Below are 16,208 nucleotides of genomic sequence, written 5' to 3' on the forward strand. Positions count from 1 at the left end.
TAAACGCGATCATAGATTAGGTATGCCGAATAGAATGAAAAACTATTTTTTAGATATGGTATTGCAAGGCTTATGTCATTGATAAAAGATTTAAATAAAAATGTAAAAATTATTTGAAAAAAAATCACATTTTTAAAATTAATGATTTTCAAAGTATGCAGTTAATCTCTATCAGATTTAAAGAATACAAGTTTTTCATCAGATCTCAGAGTTTTCAGGTCGTAGAAATAAATTCTGAATCGACATATTATTGTCTGGAATGCGCAGAAATTCAAATGAAAATTTCGCTCAAATGTTATCATTAAAAATTACGTTTTACTGTAGACGTCAAAAAAAAATTAATTTGGGGAATTATTCTTGCGTCAAAGCACGTGTCAGATAAAATCACTTCTATTCTCTAAAAAAAATAATTCATAAGCAGTTACATCTCTTCACTGGCAGCCTTTCCTTGTATATGCTTTTATGACATCAGTAACGCAACATTACAGTTTGAAATTTTTAAAGAAATATTAATTTAAAAAATTGAACTAATTGCGGGAAGCTGAAAAATAGCCGTAGATCAAGCCGCTCCTTCAAATGATTATTTTTTTTTTTATGTTTCCTAAATAACTCAGTTGTAATCAGCTCGTAACATATAATATCATTTTTCGGGAAATAGCATTAATTATGAAGTCTGGAATTTCGTTAGCAGACAGATTGAAAAGGTTTGACAAATAAACTACGTTATTTAGGCATTTAATTCACTAAATTCCGTGAACACACACACACACACACACACACACACACACACACACACACACACACACACACACACACACACACACACACACACACACACACACACTGACGCGCTAATTTGCAGCCATTAAGGTAAAAATCGTCACAATCGTATTTTCGGATCGCAGAACGTACGATCTGAAAAAACATCGCAGTGGAAATTCACCGCATTTAATAACTTGCCAATTTGTATCCCACATTAAAAAGTTTAAGAAGTTAGTAGTTCCCCTTTAATTTTTAAATATTTAATTCTTATGGCAATTCGACGTTTAGGAGTCTAAAACGACTACTATAATTTAGCATTGACTTATTATGCAATCGCTGTAAAACCACAATGGTGCTACAGTGAAATCACGATTGAATCACATGAAACCATGATTGATCCGTGATGTAACCATGAGTTCGACCACAGTAGAACCATTATTGAATCACGATAAATCAAGTACAAAACCGCGAACCAACCTGTGGTTCAATTACAGTAAAACTATTGTGGAACCACGGCATAGTCACAATTCCACTGTAAAACCGTAAGTGGAACCATGAAAGAACCACAATAGATGCTTGGCTAACCCACTATAAGACCGCTGCTGAACCACGATGGAACCACAATATATCCACAGTTGATCTACTGTAATACCACTGTAGAACCACAAAAGATACACAGTTGATCCATCATGAAACCGCTGACGAACCACCATACATCCACGGTAGAACCACTGTGAAACCACAATAGATACACAGTTAATCCGCTATAAGACCACTATTGAACCACGGTGGAATCACAGTGCAACCACAGTTGATCCATTGTAAAATCGCTGTGGAACCACTATAGAACCACAACAGATACGCAATCAATCCACTATAAGACCACTGTTGAACCACGGTGGAACCACCATACATCCACTATGGAACCACAAAAAAACCGCTGTGGAACCACTGTAGAACCACGATAGATACGCAATTGATCCACTATGAAACCGCTGATGAACCACAATGGAATCACAATGGAAACACGGTGGCAAAACGGCACAAAACCACAATGGATCCACCATGGTTCCATTGTGGCTCCACAATGATTCCACTATCACCATGGATCCACCGTGGATCCACTGTGGTTCCTAGACTGCGAGGGAAGCTATAAAAGTTAATGCTGCAGTTCAAGTCAAGATAAGAAGTTTGTATAGGAGTACACAAATTCAGTGTAAACCTCAAACAAAAGACCGTGCAACTTCTCCCATTAAAATATTCTCTGGAGTAAAAAATTTGGATGACTCATGTTCTTCATCAATTAGTAATAATCAAGTAATGAACACATCAAATACAACAGTAAGTTCATTCCCAACTTCTTCAGATAACCTTTTGTTGACAAATCCAAGTACTGAAAATGAGTGGAAAAGCCAATATCAACAAGAAGAATTCCAAAAATTAAATTTAAAACAAACTTTCCAAAAATTTCAACAATCACCTCGTAAATATATCGGTATTCCAAACGACTGTATGGATATTATCGATATTTTACGGACTGCTAAATTAAGTGATGTTGAAATCTTTCTCACATTAAAAAAAATAAGACTAAATGAAAGTTTTGCTATTTTAGCAGATGATTTTGGGATGTCTACTTCTAATGTAAGTCGTACATTTACTAAGACCTTGCCAATCATAACTAAGTATTTAAAAGACTTCATTATTTGGTTTTCATCTGCAAAAATTAAACAACAATTGCCAATGAGTTTCAGGAGTCGTTATGCCGCAGTTGAATCAATCACTGATTGTTTGGAAATTGAAATTGAAAAGCCAACAGACCCAGTTAAACAATCATTAACATGGTCAGAATACAAAAAATGTAATACTGTGAAATATTTAGTATCTTGTACTCCAGATGGTATAGTTAATTTCATATCACCAGGTTATGGTGGTAGAGCATCTGATGCAGAAATAGTTTCAATCTCTGGATACTTGGATTATTTAAAGCCAGGTGCAGCTGTATTAGCAAATAGAGGTTTCAAATATATTGAAAATTTAGTAGTTGCGAAAAAATGTACATTGATTAGACCTCCTACAGTAAGCTCTAATAAGCAACCAACTCATGATGAAGTCATTGCGACGAAACGAATCGCTAGCCTTCGAATTCACATTGAAAGGTTAATAAGAAGAATCAGAGAATTTCATATTTGAGAACCTCATTCATCTGTTAATATTAAATTGATTCCGCAAATGGATAATATTATCACGATCGTCGCTGCTTTAACAAATTTACAAGGACCACTGATAAAAAACATAAGTAACATTAGAGATTAATTAAAAATATAATATTAATTATTTTACAAAATTTTGTTATTCACAGTAAATAAGCTTATGTATATATCTATAAACATTCAAAACATGCAAGTGTCTTAAAATAATACGTTTTTGATCTTAATTATTTTATTGCTCTGTTTTGTATAAAGAATTAAATAATCGTTTAAAAATACGTTTCTTCCAAAATTTACTCAAATCTTCCAATAATTTATTAATTAATTGTGAGTCGTAATTAATAATAATAGATTTAAATGCTTTTGTATCTTCGAAGTTCGGGTCTGCAACAACAAACATCTCTTTTTTTTCCTCCGGCAAAAAGCATTTGCATTTGCATTTGCGTTATGTACTTTATTGCTACTTTATCGTAATTATTAGTATCAATATATGTACGAGCACTTTTGTCTGACGTTGGGCATTTAATTTCAATAACAAATTCGTCGTCAATAGCATCAGGTGAAGCTCCTAGATAAGGATATTTTTCAGATAAAAATAAACCACATTTATTTAACTTTTTTTTCATCTTCTGTTCAACTTGTTGTAAAACCATTGCTTCTAATTTTTTGCCTCGTTCCATAGCTTTTCTATCCCGCAATTTTTTACCACCGACCAACAACTCCACTAAAATTCCATTCGGTGTATTACAACGTGATGCTTCATATGCCTTTGATGCAGTAACTCGTCCGTAGCGCAATGTAAACCAGAGCTCACAGTTTGCTTGATCTTGAGTCATTTTTTCAATTCGCTCACACAAATCTTTTGACATTCGACTTTTGCTGAATGTTAAAAATTCATCATAAGATGTTCCTCCTTCATTAATAAAATTTACTAATAAATTATGAATCGAAAGACTTTGCTCGTTATTTACATCATTGAAGTATTTTAAAATTTGACTCTGTACAGTTTTTTGATTTGTTCTTTTTACAAATTCTTCTAATGTATTAAAAGGTTTATTCAAAGCAATCGATTCTTCAGTACTGGCAAAATCTTTTACCATAATGAATTTTATTGATGATCCAACTTGAGATAGAACTGATTTTCGCCAATAACATTCAATATCCGTCGGTGATGGTTCTTCAGATCTTCTGTGTAGCCACATTATAAAAGCAATCGCATGCTTGCATCCACCTAAAAAAGACAAAGGGAATGTATTGGTAGGTATTTCATTTTTAATCAATTTTTTTTGTTTCTCGTATCAAACAGTAACTATAAATAATAGAGTTAAGAATAACAGTAATAGTTATAGGTAAAATATTTTTACACTATTGCACTTACCTGACGATGCGGCACAATCATGACATTGAATCGATAAAATCTCTTCTTCAACAATATTTAAAACAAGAGTCACTCGATATGATTTATTGTGTACTCTGTGCTCAGGACAAATAAGACATTTTAGAGTACATTCTGGTCCATGAAGTTTTAGTTGAACAAATTCAATAGCAGCATCTCCATACGACTGTCTTCCGGATCTATATTTGAATATATTTATTTTATTATTAGTCTAATATTTCAACTATAATATTTAAACACTTGTTGTAGATTAAAAACTAACCTATATTAAAATTTTTTTTTAATTTTTTTAATATGAGAATTTCACTTTAAAAAAACAAAGAAATGACTGATTGATTTTTTTCTATATATTATTTATTTTGAAAATTTCGATTTATCAAAAAATCCAAAAATTATTAAACAATAATGAAATTACGTATCATGAAAATTTATACTCACAGGTTAGCTTTTGCGCCTTGCATTTCTGCAGATACAAAATTGGAATTAGTAGCTAAGTAAGATGCGACCATAAAAGCATCAACGCGAGGTAGATTATCGGATCGAGCTTCACTGAAACCAGGATCGACTTTTCTTCGAGGCATTTTTATTTCTTTTTAATTATTTATTGTCAGTTACTATCACCCCGTTCACATGTACCACTAGTACCTCTCAGCATTTATGATAATATAGAGTATGATCATAATATCTATGCTAATTATTCTTTTCAAAGAAAAATATTTATGCTACTTTCAGTAAATTTCAGTCTTAATGATAAAATATAACTAAACTCACTATAAATAAAAACCAACTTGAAATTTTTTTCAATAATTTATCATTCGTCGTTTATCATGCATTCAAATAACGCGCCAATAACATGCACAATGACGTCAGACCAATCACATCACGTTTCACATCACGTGATTTTTACATAATATTTGACCACTTTTATTTATTTATTTATTTAAAAATTATTCGTAAAAATTAAATTTTTTTCTTACATAGGTATTTTATGTGTATCAAAGAATTTATTAACTGAACTTTATTTGCAAAATCATTTTCATGCAAATACCCAATTATTTCCCAAGCCAGTAGTCTTTAAATCAAAAAATTCAATTTCTGTTGAGTCAGTAAATATAGGTTGCACATAAATAGGCGCGTGATAAATAATTCCTTCTTTTCGTTCTGTATTTACACTGCCATTTTTATTGTTTTTGAATGGTTTACCTCGTCTTTTTAAAAATTTTTGAGCTTTAATGAGATCTGCTTGATTTTTTTTTTTTTTTATGGAATTTGTTGTTTACCAGAAACTTAATAAAATGCTTTGAGAGTGAAGAATACTTCAATTTATCATTTATTGCCTCAATAAATGTAAAGCCCACATTCTGCTCACATATTGCTGTCGCAGCTCTGAAATCATTCGACTCCGAGCCACCGTAATGTATTTTTTTGGTGCTTTGTTTGCTATCATCATGTTTAAAGATTCGTTCTTTTGAGTTGACGCACATGGAGTTAACTTAGCAGCATTATCTGCAAAGTTGCAAAAAATCCGGTCAAGTTTTTTTTTTAATCATAATCTTTTAATCCCTCACCGTTTGGCAGAATCTTATGCTTATAATTTACAGGGTTTATGTGATAACCACACCATTCTCCGTACTTTGCATGTTCATCAAAAGCATAAGGAACAATATTTAGAAGGGCTTCCTTTGTTGATATTTCATCATTTCGATGTTTCTCCAACACACATCCAAAGCAATATTTAAAATAATCAACGTAAGACTTAGATAACTTCAATTCATATAATTTCTTAGTCAATGTAGTAGCAGCATAATTTTTATTAATCCATTTATTAATAAAGTGATTAAATTCTCTTCTCAAGCGAGCTATTGTACTGGAATCATTATCAGCAATCAATGTATCTAACCTAACTTTTTCAGCAGCAAAAGCAGGATTATTCATTAGCGTCTCAACAGCCATAACAGTTTTCATAGACTTCGAACTACCATCATAGTTATCTTGAAAATCATGGTCGTCTTTACTGTGACCTTTATAACATTTTATGCTAGGCTTATCACGGGTGTTAAAAGTTACTAGCAAACCTGAGTAATGGCCAATTACTGTGACGTGCCCCAAAAAAATTTTGAAATTTCTGTTTCTGTTTTGTGAAAAAATATGTTATTATTTAATCATACCTGTTTTACTGTTGTACGTTCGACCGCTGCTTTTTTCTTGCCAACCGCCGTCGAGTCCTAAAATTAATCCCACTTCATCGTTTTCAACAATTTTATTTGAAGCAGAATCTAATCTAATTAGTCGTAATTAGTCAATAATACCTAAAATAATAAATGCTTGTAGATAACTGACCGCTAAAAGTTTTTAATGAATGAGACTAAACTACTGCAAGACATTTTCCGAAGTCTTTCTCTCATCAAGAGTAATTAATCATAATTGAATTATTTTTTAAACTAAAAAAAAGTAACAAATTGTTTTTAGTACGAGGTCGATTAATATTTTTTTTATCAGAAAAAAATGCTGAAATAAAATCTTAGTACTATTAGTAATGTAACATTGGGGAATTGAATACTTAATTTCCATTTGGTGCTATCCATCAATTAGTGCCTTGCTAAAAAAATTGAAAAAAAAAAAAAAAAAAAAAAACATAATAAATATCTAAAAGATACTACTCCTGGTAATTATGACACAATTTCTAGAATTGAAAATAAGTAGAAAATTATAAATTAGTGAACTGCATGAAATCTGAAAATTTTAAAACACAAATAGTAATAAGGGATTGACTGTTCGATTACTGTGAGTTTGAAAATAACGTAAAGTTTCTACGATCATTTTCCTTGGAGTTACAGCTCGTTGAAGTCACCCAAAAATTTAGAATTTTTTTTATATCCCTTAATTTTTCTTACTAATGTATAATGCGTTTTTCAAATTTTTGTTTCCTTTTTCTGCTCGAGTTTACTTTCTTGCATCATCTGATTAGCGTATTCGTTTTTTTGTTACTCGTACTGGTTGGGATGCTTTAAGTATTAGTGATGGTTCCACATTGTCAATTTTGGGCATTCTTAAGCAATCCTTCTCTTCCTAGTTCATTATGTGTTTAATCAGGTCTTTAAACTAGAGTTTTCTTCTGTTTCCGATGATTGAAAGCTTCCTAACTAGGTGATACACTCTGTTTTAGACGTGCTCCTTGGAATATTTATCAAGTTTACTTCCATTAGAGGTATTTCACAGGAGCCTGTTGCGATTTTCAGCTGGTTCAACAGTATTTTTTTCGCTACATCTTCTCCGTTGAATCCACCTCCATTGATGTTATTAATGAGAGTTTCTTAATATGCTCTGCCTTATTCTTTGGTAGTGATTTAGATCTTGACGAGTTAGATGCCTGCTGTTTCCAACCAAAAGTGCGGTCATATTCTTATTTTTCTTTGGAATTCTTAGTAGTAACAAAATAAAAATCTGTAAGAATTATTGATTTTTTTGAAAACTAAAAAAGTTTGTAAGCTATTAAGATGATAAATCAATTAATGATACGGACGATTGAATTACACCGACTCACAATTTATAATAAAAAATAAATTTTGTTTCAGATATAATGGATTTTTACCTCCTGGGGATCGTGGAAGACGTAGGAGTAAATTTGTATTATGCAAACGACCAGTTGCAAATGGAGTAAAACGTAGTAAACATTATGTAGTGAAAACTCCTCACAATTCTCAAGCCGTACTAAATGTTAAGCAGCATTCGATTTCGTACACTCTTTCTCGAACGCAGGCTGTTATTGTTGAATATACCGAAGATGATACTACAGACATGTTCCAGGTTTGTTATAATATAATTTTTCAATATAACTCATATATATTGGTGGCCTTTTCTAAATTTATTATTAAGCTCTATAACACTGGTCGACACATTCGACTCTTGTATTTTTTTTATGGTGTAACAGTTATACCTGCTCAGGTTGGCCCCTAATCAATTTTATAAATAAATAAACAAAACTAACAACAATACAATTATCAGGGCACCACCAGGATTTTTAATCTTGGTTCCTGGAACCGGCCCAGAGCTGAGAAAACTTAATCTTAGGGTAGAGAGAGTGGAGGAAGGTGCTGTTGAATAATAAATAATTAATTAACAAGATCGATCGATATTTATTAACAATAAAAAAATTAACAAACTTAACAAGGTTTGACTTAAAACTAGTTAACAAAATTCACTCACGTACACACTAACCACACTTAACAATATCTTAATCTCGACGAGCCCCTCCCGGCGTCTACCCGTCGATTTCTAATACGTGCCCCTCCCGGCGTCTACACGTGACGGGCCCCTCCCGGCGTCTACCCGATTTCTAAACCTACAATCACCCGCACAGAGACGAATCATATACCGGGGTTGTTGACTCGGCTCACAGGAATAACAGCCCAGCGACGAAACATAGACCTAGATGTTCTGCAGCACACTCTCATAACCCACACCAGCTACAGCAGTAACGGCCCAGCGACGAAACATAGACCTAATCACTCTGCAACTCACACATAACCCACACTTGTCTCACACTACTAACTTGACTTTACTTTATAAATTTTACTTTAATAAAATTGACTGTAACTAATTCTAATTAAATATTCTAAATCAATTATTCAATCATTAGTAAATTAATAAAACGACAAACAATATTCAATTTACAACCAATTCTCAAATTCCAATTGTTAATTTTAATTCCGTTAAAATATTAGATGGATTAAAATTCCTCAGTAACTTATAATCATGGTATTAACAATATACAATAACTATTTAAAACAAAAGGTCTTAATACCTTGAATTAACTTTTGATAATTAAATAAATCACAATATAAAATTCTCAATCACGTTCAAAATTATTAACACAAGTTTAATTAAGTAATTCTCACTAAATTTTTGCTGTGACAATTTTTGACTCAATTAACTAATTTCTAGGACTTAATGTCCACGCCGATAATTATCAAATTAGAGTAAAATTAATTTAATTAATTCATGGACTTAATCCCAAAATTATTAAATTCACACTTGACGGAATAATTTTATAATATAATATTCTCAATAAATAATTCCTAATACAATATTCTTAATAATTTTCCACTCTATAATATTCTCAATTAATAATTTTCCTAATATAAAATATTCAATAATTTTCCAATCTATATTATCCTCGATAATTAATTCTCAATATAGAATTCTTAATAATTAATTCTTAATATAAAATATTATCAATAATTTTCTACTCGTTTTATGACTTATAAAAAATTCGACCCAATTCGAAATATTCAATTTTTATGTGCTAGAACATTCGCTAGCTAAGTTTTGCTTGACCTTGGGTATTGGAATTTACTGCGACACAAAAACTGACGCTTGACCAAATTCCACGAATAAAAATTTGTCGATTTTTTTCAATGACAAAAATCAATCAATTTTACTAAGTTAATTATTATAAAAATAAATTTAACGAATTTTCAGATGTTAATTAATTGATTGATAATTTTTAGTTATTAAATTTTCCCGCAAGGTCGATTGAGAGATTTTCGGGTATAAGCCCCCATGAAAATCACTAAATCCAAAACTAGCAAATGTTCCACAATTAATCTATTAATAAAAATTTTATATACGAGGAGTAGAGGAATGATAGACTGAGTACAAACCGCGGTCTATCTTCCACCCACGGAATGAAATAAAATACCTGAGTATTTGACTCAACTCCTGTTCACGATGTCTCTCTGACGTGGTGAAACCTCTAGGTATTTGTTGCTTAGTTTTCCTTTCACTCCGGGGATCCGTCCTCACTTCAACTTTAGTTTTCCTGTAACAGTAAAAATGTTAGTAAAAGTTGTCTCCAAGATTGAAAAGACAATCTTGATAAATTTTTATCGCAGCGTTCCAAAATTTACGTGCGAATATATTAATTATCTGTTTTTCTGCTGAGTAGTGACCGGTGCGGTTGACTATTAAACCTCTTCTGATTTTGTCACACACCGGCTCCCGAGACTTACCCATTTTACCCCCCTCTTAATTACTACACGGAAGACCCCGAAGATCGGGGCGCGCCAGTGCTGAGTCGACTAATTATCGACCTCTGGCGACTTATCGATTTAGGGTAATTTACCCTGTTACAATGGACACTATTCAAACATGAGAAGATTGAAAAAAAAATTTCAAAATACACTTTCAAAAAATTGTTTTAAATTCTAAGCTTCAAAATTGCAAATTGTAAAAGTTCAATTTTTCTGTGGCGTTAAACTAAGCTCAATTATTGTAATTCTACTTACTTTTAATAATAAGGCCAAGCAGCGATACTATACATAGGAAATAGGGACCCATTTAATTTTTTTAAATGAGAAAAATGAAGGAAAATGAAACTTTTTACAAGCAGGACAGATGAAGATTTAAATAAAAGTTTCATAATAAGGGTGTTATACGGAAAAGGTTGTCATAATGGATAGTGAGTGTTGTCAATGAAAGTTTTTTCAGCTTACGGATGCAATAAATAATATAATAAATTAAAAAAAAAAAATTGAATGTATTAGAATCGATTTGATTCTTAGAAATTGTAACTCAATTAAATACATAAATGAAAAACAGTTTATTGATAAATTTACACGTTTATACGTTACAAAAATTTTTATGAAATAAACGAATAATTTATTTTGCAAAGTTAATATACTTATTGTCAAATTATATTTGTAAACTTATAAAATCGCTAAAAATGATATTGTTGATGATGGGACAACTCCGGAATTATACTCGAGCTCGTAAAAGTGATAAATGAACCTTTCATACTGTTAGATAGCAATTTTTATTTAATTTATAAATTTTAAAACAAGATTTAAAAAATTCTATGCATTCCAGGTTGACAATATTAGTAACTTTATTCGTCAATGTTAGAAATACTTCTTTTCTAGATTGGTCGATCATCGGAGCCACCAATAGATTTTGTTGTCATGGATACTTACCCAGCTACTGAAACTGGTTCGAGTATTGAAAGTCGGATAGCTCAAAGTACAATAAGTAGATTTGCTTGTCGTATACTAACTGATCGGGGAAATCCAGCAATCACAAGAATTTATGCGGCTGGTTTTGATAGTTCTAGGAATATTTTTCTTGGGGTATGTATTTATTATAAAAAAACAAAAAAAAAAAATTTACAAAAATATTACAAAACCAAAATCTTTGATCAAAAACTTTTAACAATTTAAAAAAATTAATTTTATTTATTAAATTTTAATGTCAAGTAGGTTACAAAGCTAAAAAATTTTTTTTTATTTGATCCATTATTTTATCACAAATTTTATAAGTACTAGGAAATGCACTTTCAAATTATCCAAATTTTTTTTTGTTTTTGTAAATTCACTTAATTAGAAATAAAAACTGATTCGTAACGAGTATACAAATGGATGTCCATTTTGAGAGGAATTATTGTGAGAATCAAGAATTCTTCTTGGGTTGATATTTTTTTTGTTTTTTTGTAAATAAACTAAAATCTTAAAGTTGACAATAAATCAACTTGTTAAATAATTAATGCTTTAAAATATATGAAACTTAGGAAAAAGCAACAAAATGGCAAGAAAATCGAGAAATAGATGGACTCACCACCAACGGGATATTGATCATGCATCCACGAGGTCCATTTTGTGGAGGTGAAGCTCAGTGTGGTTCATGGAGAGAAATAAGCGTTGGTGGCGGAGTATTTTCACTACGAGAAAGTAGAAGTGCTCAACAAAAGGGAAACGTTGTTGATGATGAAGACAATATCTTAAAAGATGGTACTCTTATTGATCTTTGTGGCGCTACTTTGCTTTGGAGATCAGCAGAAGGCCTTGCCAAGTCACCGGTCAGTCATTTAATTTTATGTTTTAGTATTTATACTTGGTAAGCTTACATTTACAATAAATCAAGCTTATAATTTCAATCGAAAGAACTTCAGTCATCACCCAACTTTTTGGTTATATTTATGACTAGCTGTTATTCAGTTATTTATTCACCCGATCCGCTGGGCGCTTGATAGAATTGTATTTTTAGATCTAAACTTTAAATTTAATTAGAGTATTGTTTTGACTTGCATAGATTCCAAATTCCAACGAATTTGTACGTACCTGTTATCGATGTGAATATTCTAGCTAATATTTATTGTAACTTTCAATGTGCGATCATTATAACATTCCCAACTTGACAATTATACTCGAACATTTTTATCAAATTTGAAGCCAGTAGAAGTTACTGTTTGAAAATTGAAATTTAACATTTTAATACCCATTCCCGTAATCCTTATTGAGGTCAGGTTGTTGTAAAATCCGCTCTTGATTCATTTCTGCATCATATATAAAAGATTCCTACCAATTTTAAAGCCTATAAGAGATAAAGTTTAAAAACAGGAATTTTTATTGTTAACGTCCCCACAATCCCTTTTGGGGAAGGAATTTCGTGAAATCCGTTCTTAACTGACCTCTAAACGGCAAAAGTAATATTCCTATCAAATTCAAAGTTTTTAAGGTAGAACCCTCGCGACTTCCGTAGTCAAAAGTTTATGTTAGAGTGTACAGTACATACCCTTGAGAGTCATTATTGACAAGCCTAAAACTTTTTGCTGTTTATGTACTTATTCTAGCCAATCATCAACGAGAAACTGATCGTTTGAAAAGTCTGGCAACACTGCATAAGCGTTAAGATATTATATAGTGGTTACACAGTAGTATTTTGGACCAACTGTAGACTAATCTCTGTTTTGATACACGCGTTTATTTATTCATTTACATACATTTATTCGGAATTATAATTACAATGTCTGAAAAAAAATAATTGACAGTATTGTTTTGTTTTTTCAGAAAAATCAGTAATTAAATTTTTTGTGTTGATGTATTAATTGATTTCAAATTTTACTACACTACTGGAAAAAATTAAGGGATCAAAAAAAAATTCCAAATTTTTCGGTAGTTTTCAACAGGCCGTAACTTTGAGAGAAATGGTCGTACAAGAAATAAAAAAAAAGGAAATTGTAGCTCCAAGTGTCTAGTTTTTGGATTAAAACTTCAAAATTTTGTAGCCTCCGTGGTTTCTGAGTAATCGTAGAAAAACCAGCAAAAAAAATTCTCAAAATTTTTTTAGTTTTTTTTTGGTCTACGGGCGTGGAAAAAATTTTTTAGCTTAACCACCATAAGGATCGGATACTTTGTTCATTTAGCTTTAATTTCTTTTTTAAACACCCTGATACGTCCACTCCTCGCTGAGATATCGGTCTTCAAATGGAAAAGGATCTTTTTGTCTTTGATTATCGATATCTCAGCAACCAATGATCGCACAGAAAGTTAAAGGTGGGTTTCAAGAACTTGAATGAATTCCCTTAACGACTGTCCATTGTTTTTTCGAAAAAAATTTTTCTTTCCGTCACATGAATTTGAAAATGCAACAAAAAAGGGCTTTTAGTGGTTTTTTGGAAAATCAAGCGCTGGATCGAAAATATTTAGGAAACCACTAATGTTAAGTGTGCCTTTTACAGTTCAATATGTCCACAAAAACCCTACAAAGAATCAAATTAATCCAGCCAGCCGTTTTTTTGTTTCACTTGATCGAATTTTTGAAAAATTAAAGGATCACGTTTTTGCTCTGAAAAGCTCATAATTTTTAAAAATGAGAAAAAAATTGTTTTTTCGAGCTTTTTCCACATTTTTAATCCAGAAAGTGCTTAAATTGAAAAAAAAAAAAATTCAAAAAAAAAATTTTCAAAAAAAAAAAATTTTTTCGAAAAAAAAATTTAAAAAAAAAAATTTTTTTTGGAAAATTTTTTTTTTTAACAAGTTAAGGAAACTCAAAAAACCATCGCCCAATGATTTTTATCACCTTTCCACCGCTGCATTCCTTGATTCTACTGATCTCCTTTTAATTAAACTAGAATTCAAATTTGCGCGCGCAAGCGCGCGCATGAATTTAGGGTTTGCATATATTTTTATGCTTTGATATATTTGACCAATCACGTTACGAATAGTTTGCTTACATGATATATTTTCATATTTTTCATGTAAATTATAAAAGTGGATTAATAAAAAAAGTTAATACCCCCAATCGAATTTCGATTTTTTTCATACGCTTTTCGGAGTTTTTTTTTTCTTTTCTTTTTGTGAATCCTTAGCAAATCGCTTCATTCAACAGTTTTTTTCAAAACTAATCCCTCTGCGCTAAAAAAAATTTTTTTTAATTTTTTGGTCAAAATTGAAAATTTCTGACTTTTGATTCTTAATCATGGTTAGACATTTATCGGAGGTGGAAGTCGCTCGGTTAGTGACTCTTATCGACGAAGGTTACACTCAACATGCAGTTGCTATCCGGATGGGTGTAAGTCAATCTGTCGTATCTCGAGCTTATACCAGATACCAAGAGACGAATCAATATCATCGTCGCCCCGGACAAGGTCGCCATCGAGTCACTAATGCCCGCGATGATCGAACAATTGTTAGAGAAGTTCGACGACAACCTTTCGTCAATGCGAATATTGTCGCTCGAAACTTCCCCAATCGCAGACAACAGCAACAACAACAGCAACAGCGACGACGGCATCAAGTGCGAAACATTTGCTCTCGAACAATCATCAACCGTCTTCGTGAAACTGGGTTACACGCACGACATCCTAATCGTGTACCCCTGTTGACAGCAAGACATCGTCGAGCTCGTTTAGCGTATGCTTACGATCATCGAAATTGGAACTTGAGGGAATGGACAAATGTTTTATTCACTGATGAGTCTCGTTTTAATCTGTATGGCAACGATCGACGTCCTCTCGTTTGGCGCCGTCGTGGAGAACGTTTTCGCCAGAACTTTGTCCGTCCAGTCGTTGCCTACGGCGGTGGATCAGTTATGGTGTGGGGCGGCGTTTCACGAAATTGGAGAACACCTTTGGTAATTGTACGCGAAAATTTGACAGCTAGACGTTACATCTCACAGCCAACATTACCCGGCGCTTCTTTGAGCGGCATGACATCACATTGTTGCGACACCCAGCAATGAGTCCAGATCTCAACCTCAGAGCACGTTTGGGACATAATGGGCCGTCGGTTGCGCAGAGAGTATCCAAATTTGCAGAACTTAGCTGCTTTGGAGCGCGCGCTTCAGCACATTTGGAATACCATTCCGCAGCCTCAAATTACCGGCTGCATAAACATGGCTGAACGTTTGAGAGCCGTTATTGAAAACAGGGGTGGTAATACCCGGTATTGAACCAACAAAAACCTTCAGAGAATGAGTTTGGAGTCATTAAATACGGTGGAACTGACGAGCCACCGGGTCTCAATTCTCCTGAAATACCTACACACACACACACACACACACACACACACACACACACACACACACACACACACACACACACACACACACACACACACACACACACACACACACACACACACACACACACACACACACACACACACACACACACACACACAGAGAGGAGCGTAAATCCGACCGCGCGACCTCCACGTGGTACGCTTTGGATAACGCTAATGCCGGCGGTAATTGTTTTCTTAAACTTTTCAAGAGAAAAAATTTCAAAAAAAATTTTTTTTTTTTATTTTTTTTTTTTTTTTCAATTTAAGCACTTTCTGGATTAAAAATGTGGAAAAAGCTCGAAAAAACAATTTTTTTCTCATTTTTAAAAATTATGAGCTTTTCAGAGCAAAAAACGTGATCCTTTAATTTTTTCAAAAATTCGATCAAGTGAAACAAAAAAACGGCTGGCTGGATTAATTTGATTCTTTGTAGGGTTTTTGTGGACATATTGAACTGTAAAAGGCACACTTAACATTAGTGGTTTCCTAAATATTTTCGATCCAGCG

At 32.4% G+C, this 16,208-nt stretch overlaps 3 protein-coding genes and 1 long non-coding RNA gene across 4 annotated transcripts in view; 1 reads left to right on the forward strand and 3 right to left on the reverse strand.

Moving 5' to 3' along the window:
* Positions 1 to 16,208, forward strand: part of Pli (E3 ubiquitin-protein ligase pellino) — a 33,290-nt gene that overhangs the window by 14,221 nt on the left and 2,861 nt on the right. The window contains exons 3-5 of the mRNA XM_074259071.1: positions 7,941 to 8,172; positions 11,286 to 11,489; positions 11,927 to 12,214. Coding sequence (XP_074115172.1) covers positions 7,941 to 8,172; positions 11,286 to 11,489; positions 11,927 to 12,214 — 724 coding nt within the window. The remainder of the gene's footprint in view (positions 1 to 7,940; positions 8,173 to 11,285; positions 11,490 to 11,926; positions 12,215 to 16,208) is intronic.
* On the reverse strand, positions 2,061 to 4,946 carry LOC141537876 (uncharacterized). The gene is made up of 3 exons (XM_074259072.1): positions 4,804 to 4,946; positions 4,348 to 4,544; positions 2,061 to 4,200 (listed from the first exon to the last, which is right to left on the reverse strand). Exons 1-3 carry the CDS (start codon positions 4,944 to 4,946, stop codon positions 3,323 to 3,325), a joined length of 1,218 nt encoding a protein of 405 aa, XP_074115173.1. The 3' UTR covers positions 2,061 to 3,322.
* On the reverse strand, positions 5,565 to 6,510 carry LOC141538238 (uncharacterized; the record flags this gene model as incomplete). Its single annotated transcript, XM_074259617.1, has 2 exons — positions 5,565 to 5,857; positions 5,934 to 6,510. Coding segments are annotated over 2 exons (840 nt in total), but the record flags the coding sequence as incomplete, so codon positions are not given.
* On the reverse strand, positions 8,482 to 11,278 carry LOC141537878 (uncharacterized). Its single transcript, XR_012480980.1, has 2 exons — positions 10,275 to 11,278; positions 8,482 to 10,186 (listed from the first exon to the last, which is right to left on the reverse strand). It is a non-coding gene; the product is annotated as an uncharacterized LOC141537878 (long non-coding RNA).

The sequence above is a fragment of the Cotesia typhae genome, unplaced genomic scaffold, assembly GCF_013202065.1.
Source record: "Cotesia typhae breed Kobodo isofemale line unplaced genomic scaffold, CoteBio_Ctyphae contig_20, whole genome shotgun sequence".
Lineage (NCBI taxonomy): Eukaryota > Metazoa > Arthropoda > Insecta > Hymenoptera > Braconidae > Cotesia > Cotesia typhae.

Bases quoted from the DNA above. Each gene is read 5' to 3' on its own strand.
- LOC141537876 (XM_074259072.1), bottom strand. From the start codon at position 4,946: ATGCCTCGAAGAAAAGTCGATCCTGGTTTCAGTGAAGCTCGATCCGAT. The intron at 4,545-4,803 runs GTGAGTATAAAT...ATTCAAATATAG, and splicing joins CAAGGCGCAAAAGCTAACCT to ATCCGGAAGACAGTCGTATG. The intron at 4,201-4,347 runs GTAAGTGCAATA...TGTCTTTTTTAG, and splicing joins TGATTGTGCCGCATCGTCAG to GTGGATGCAAGCATGCGATT.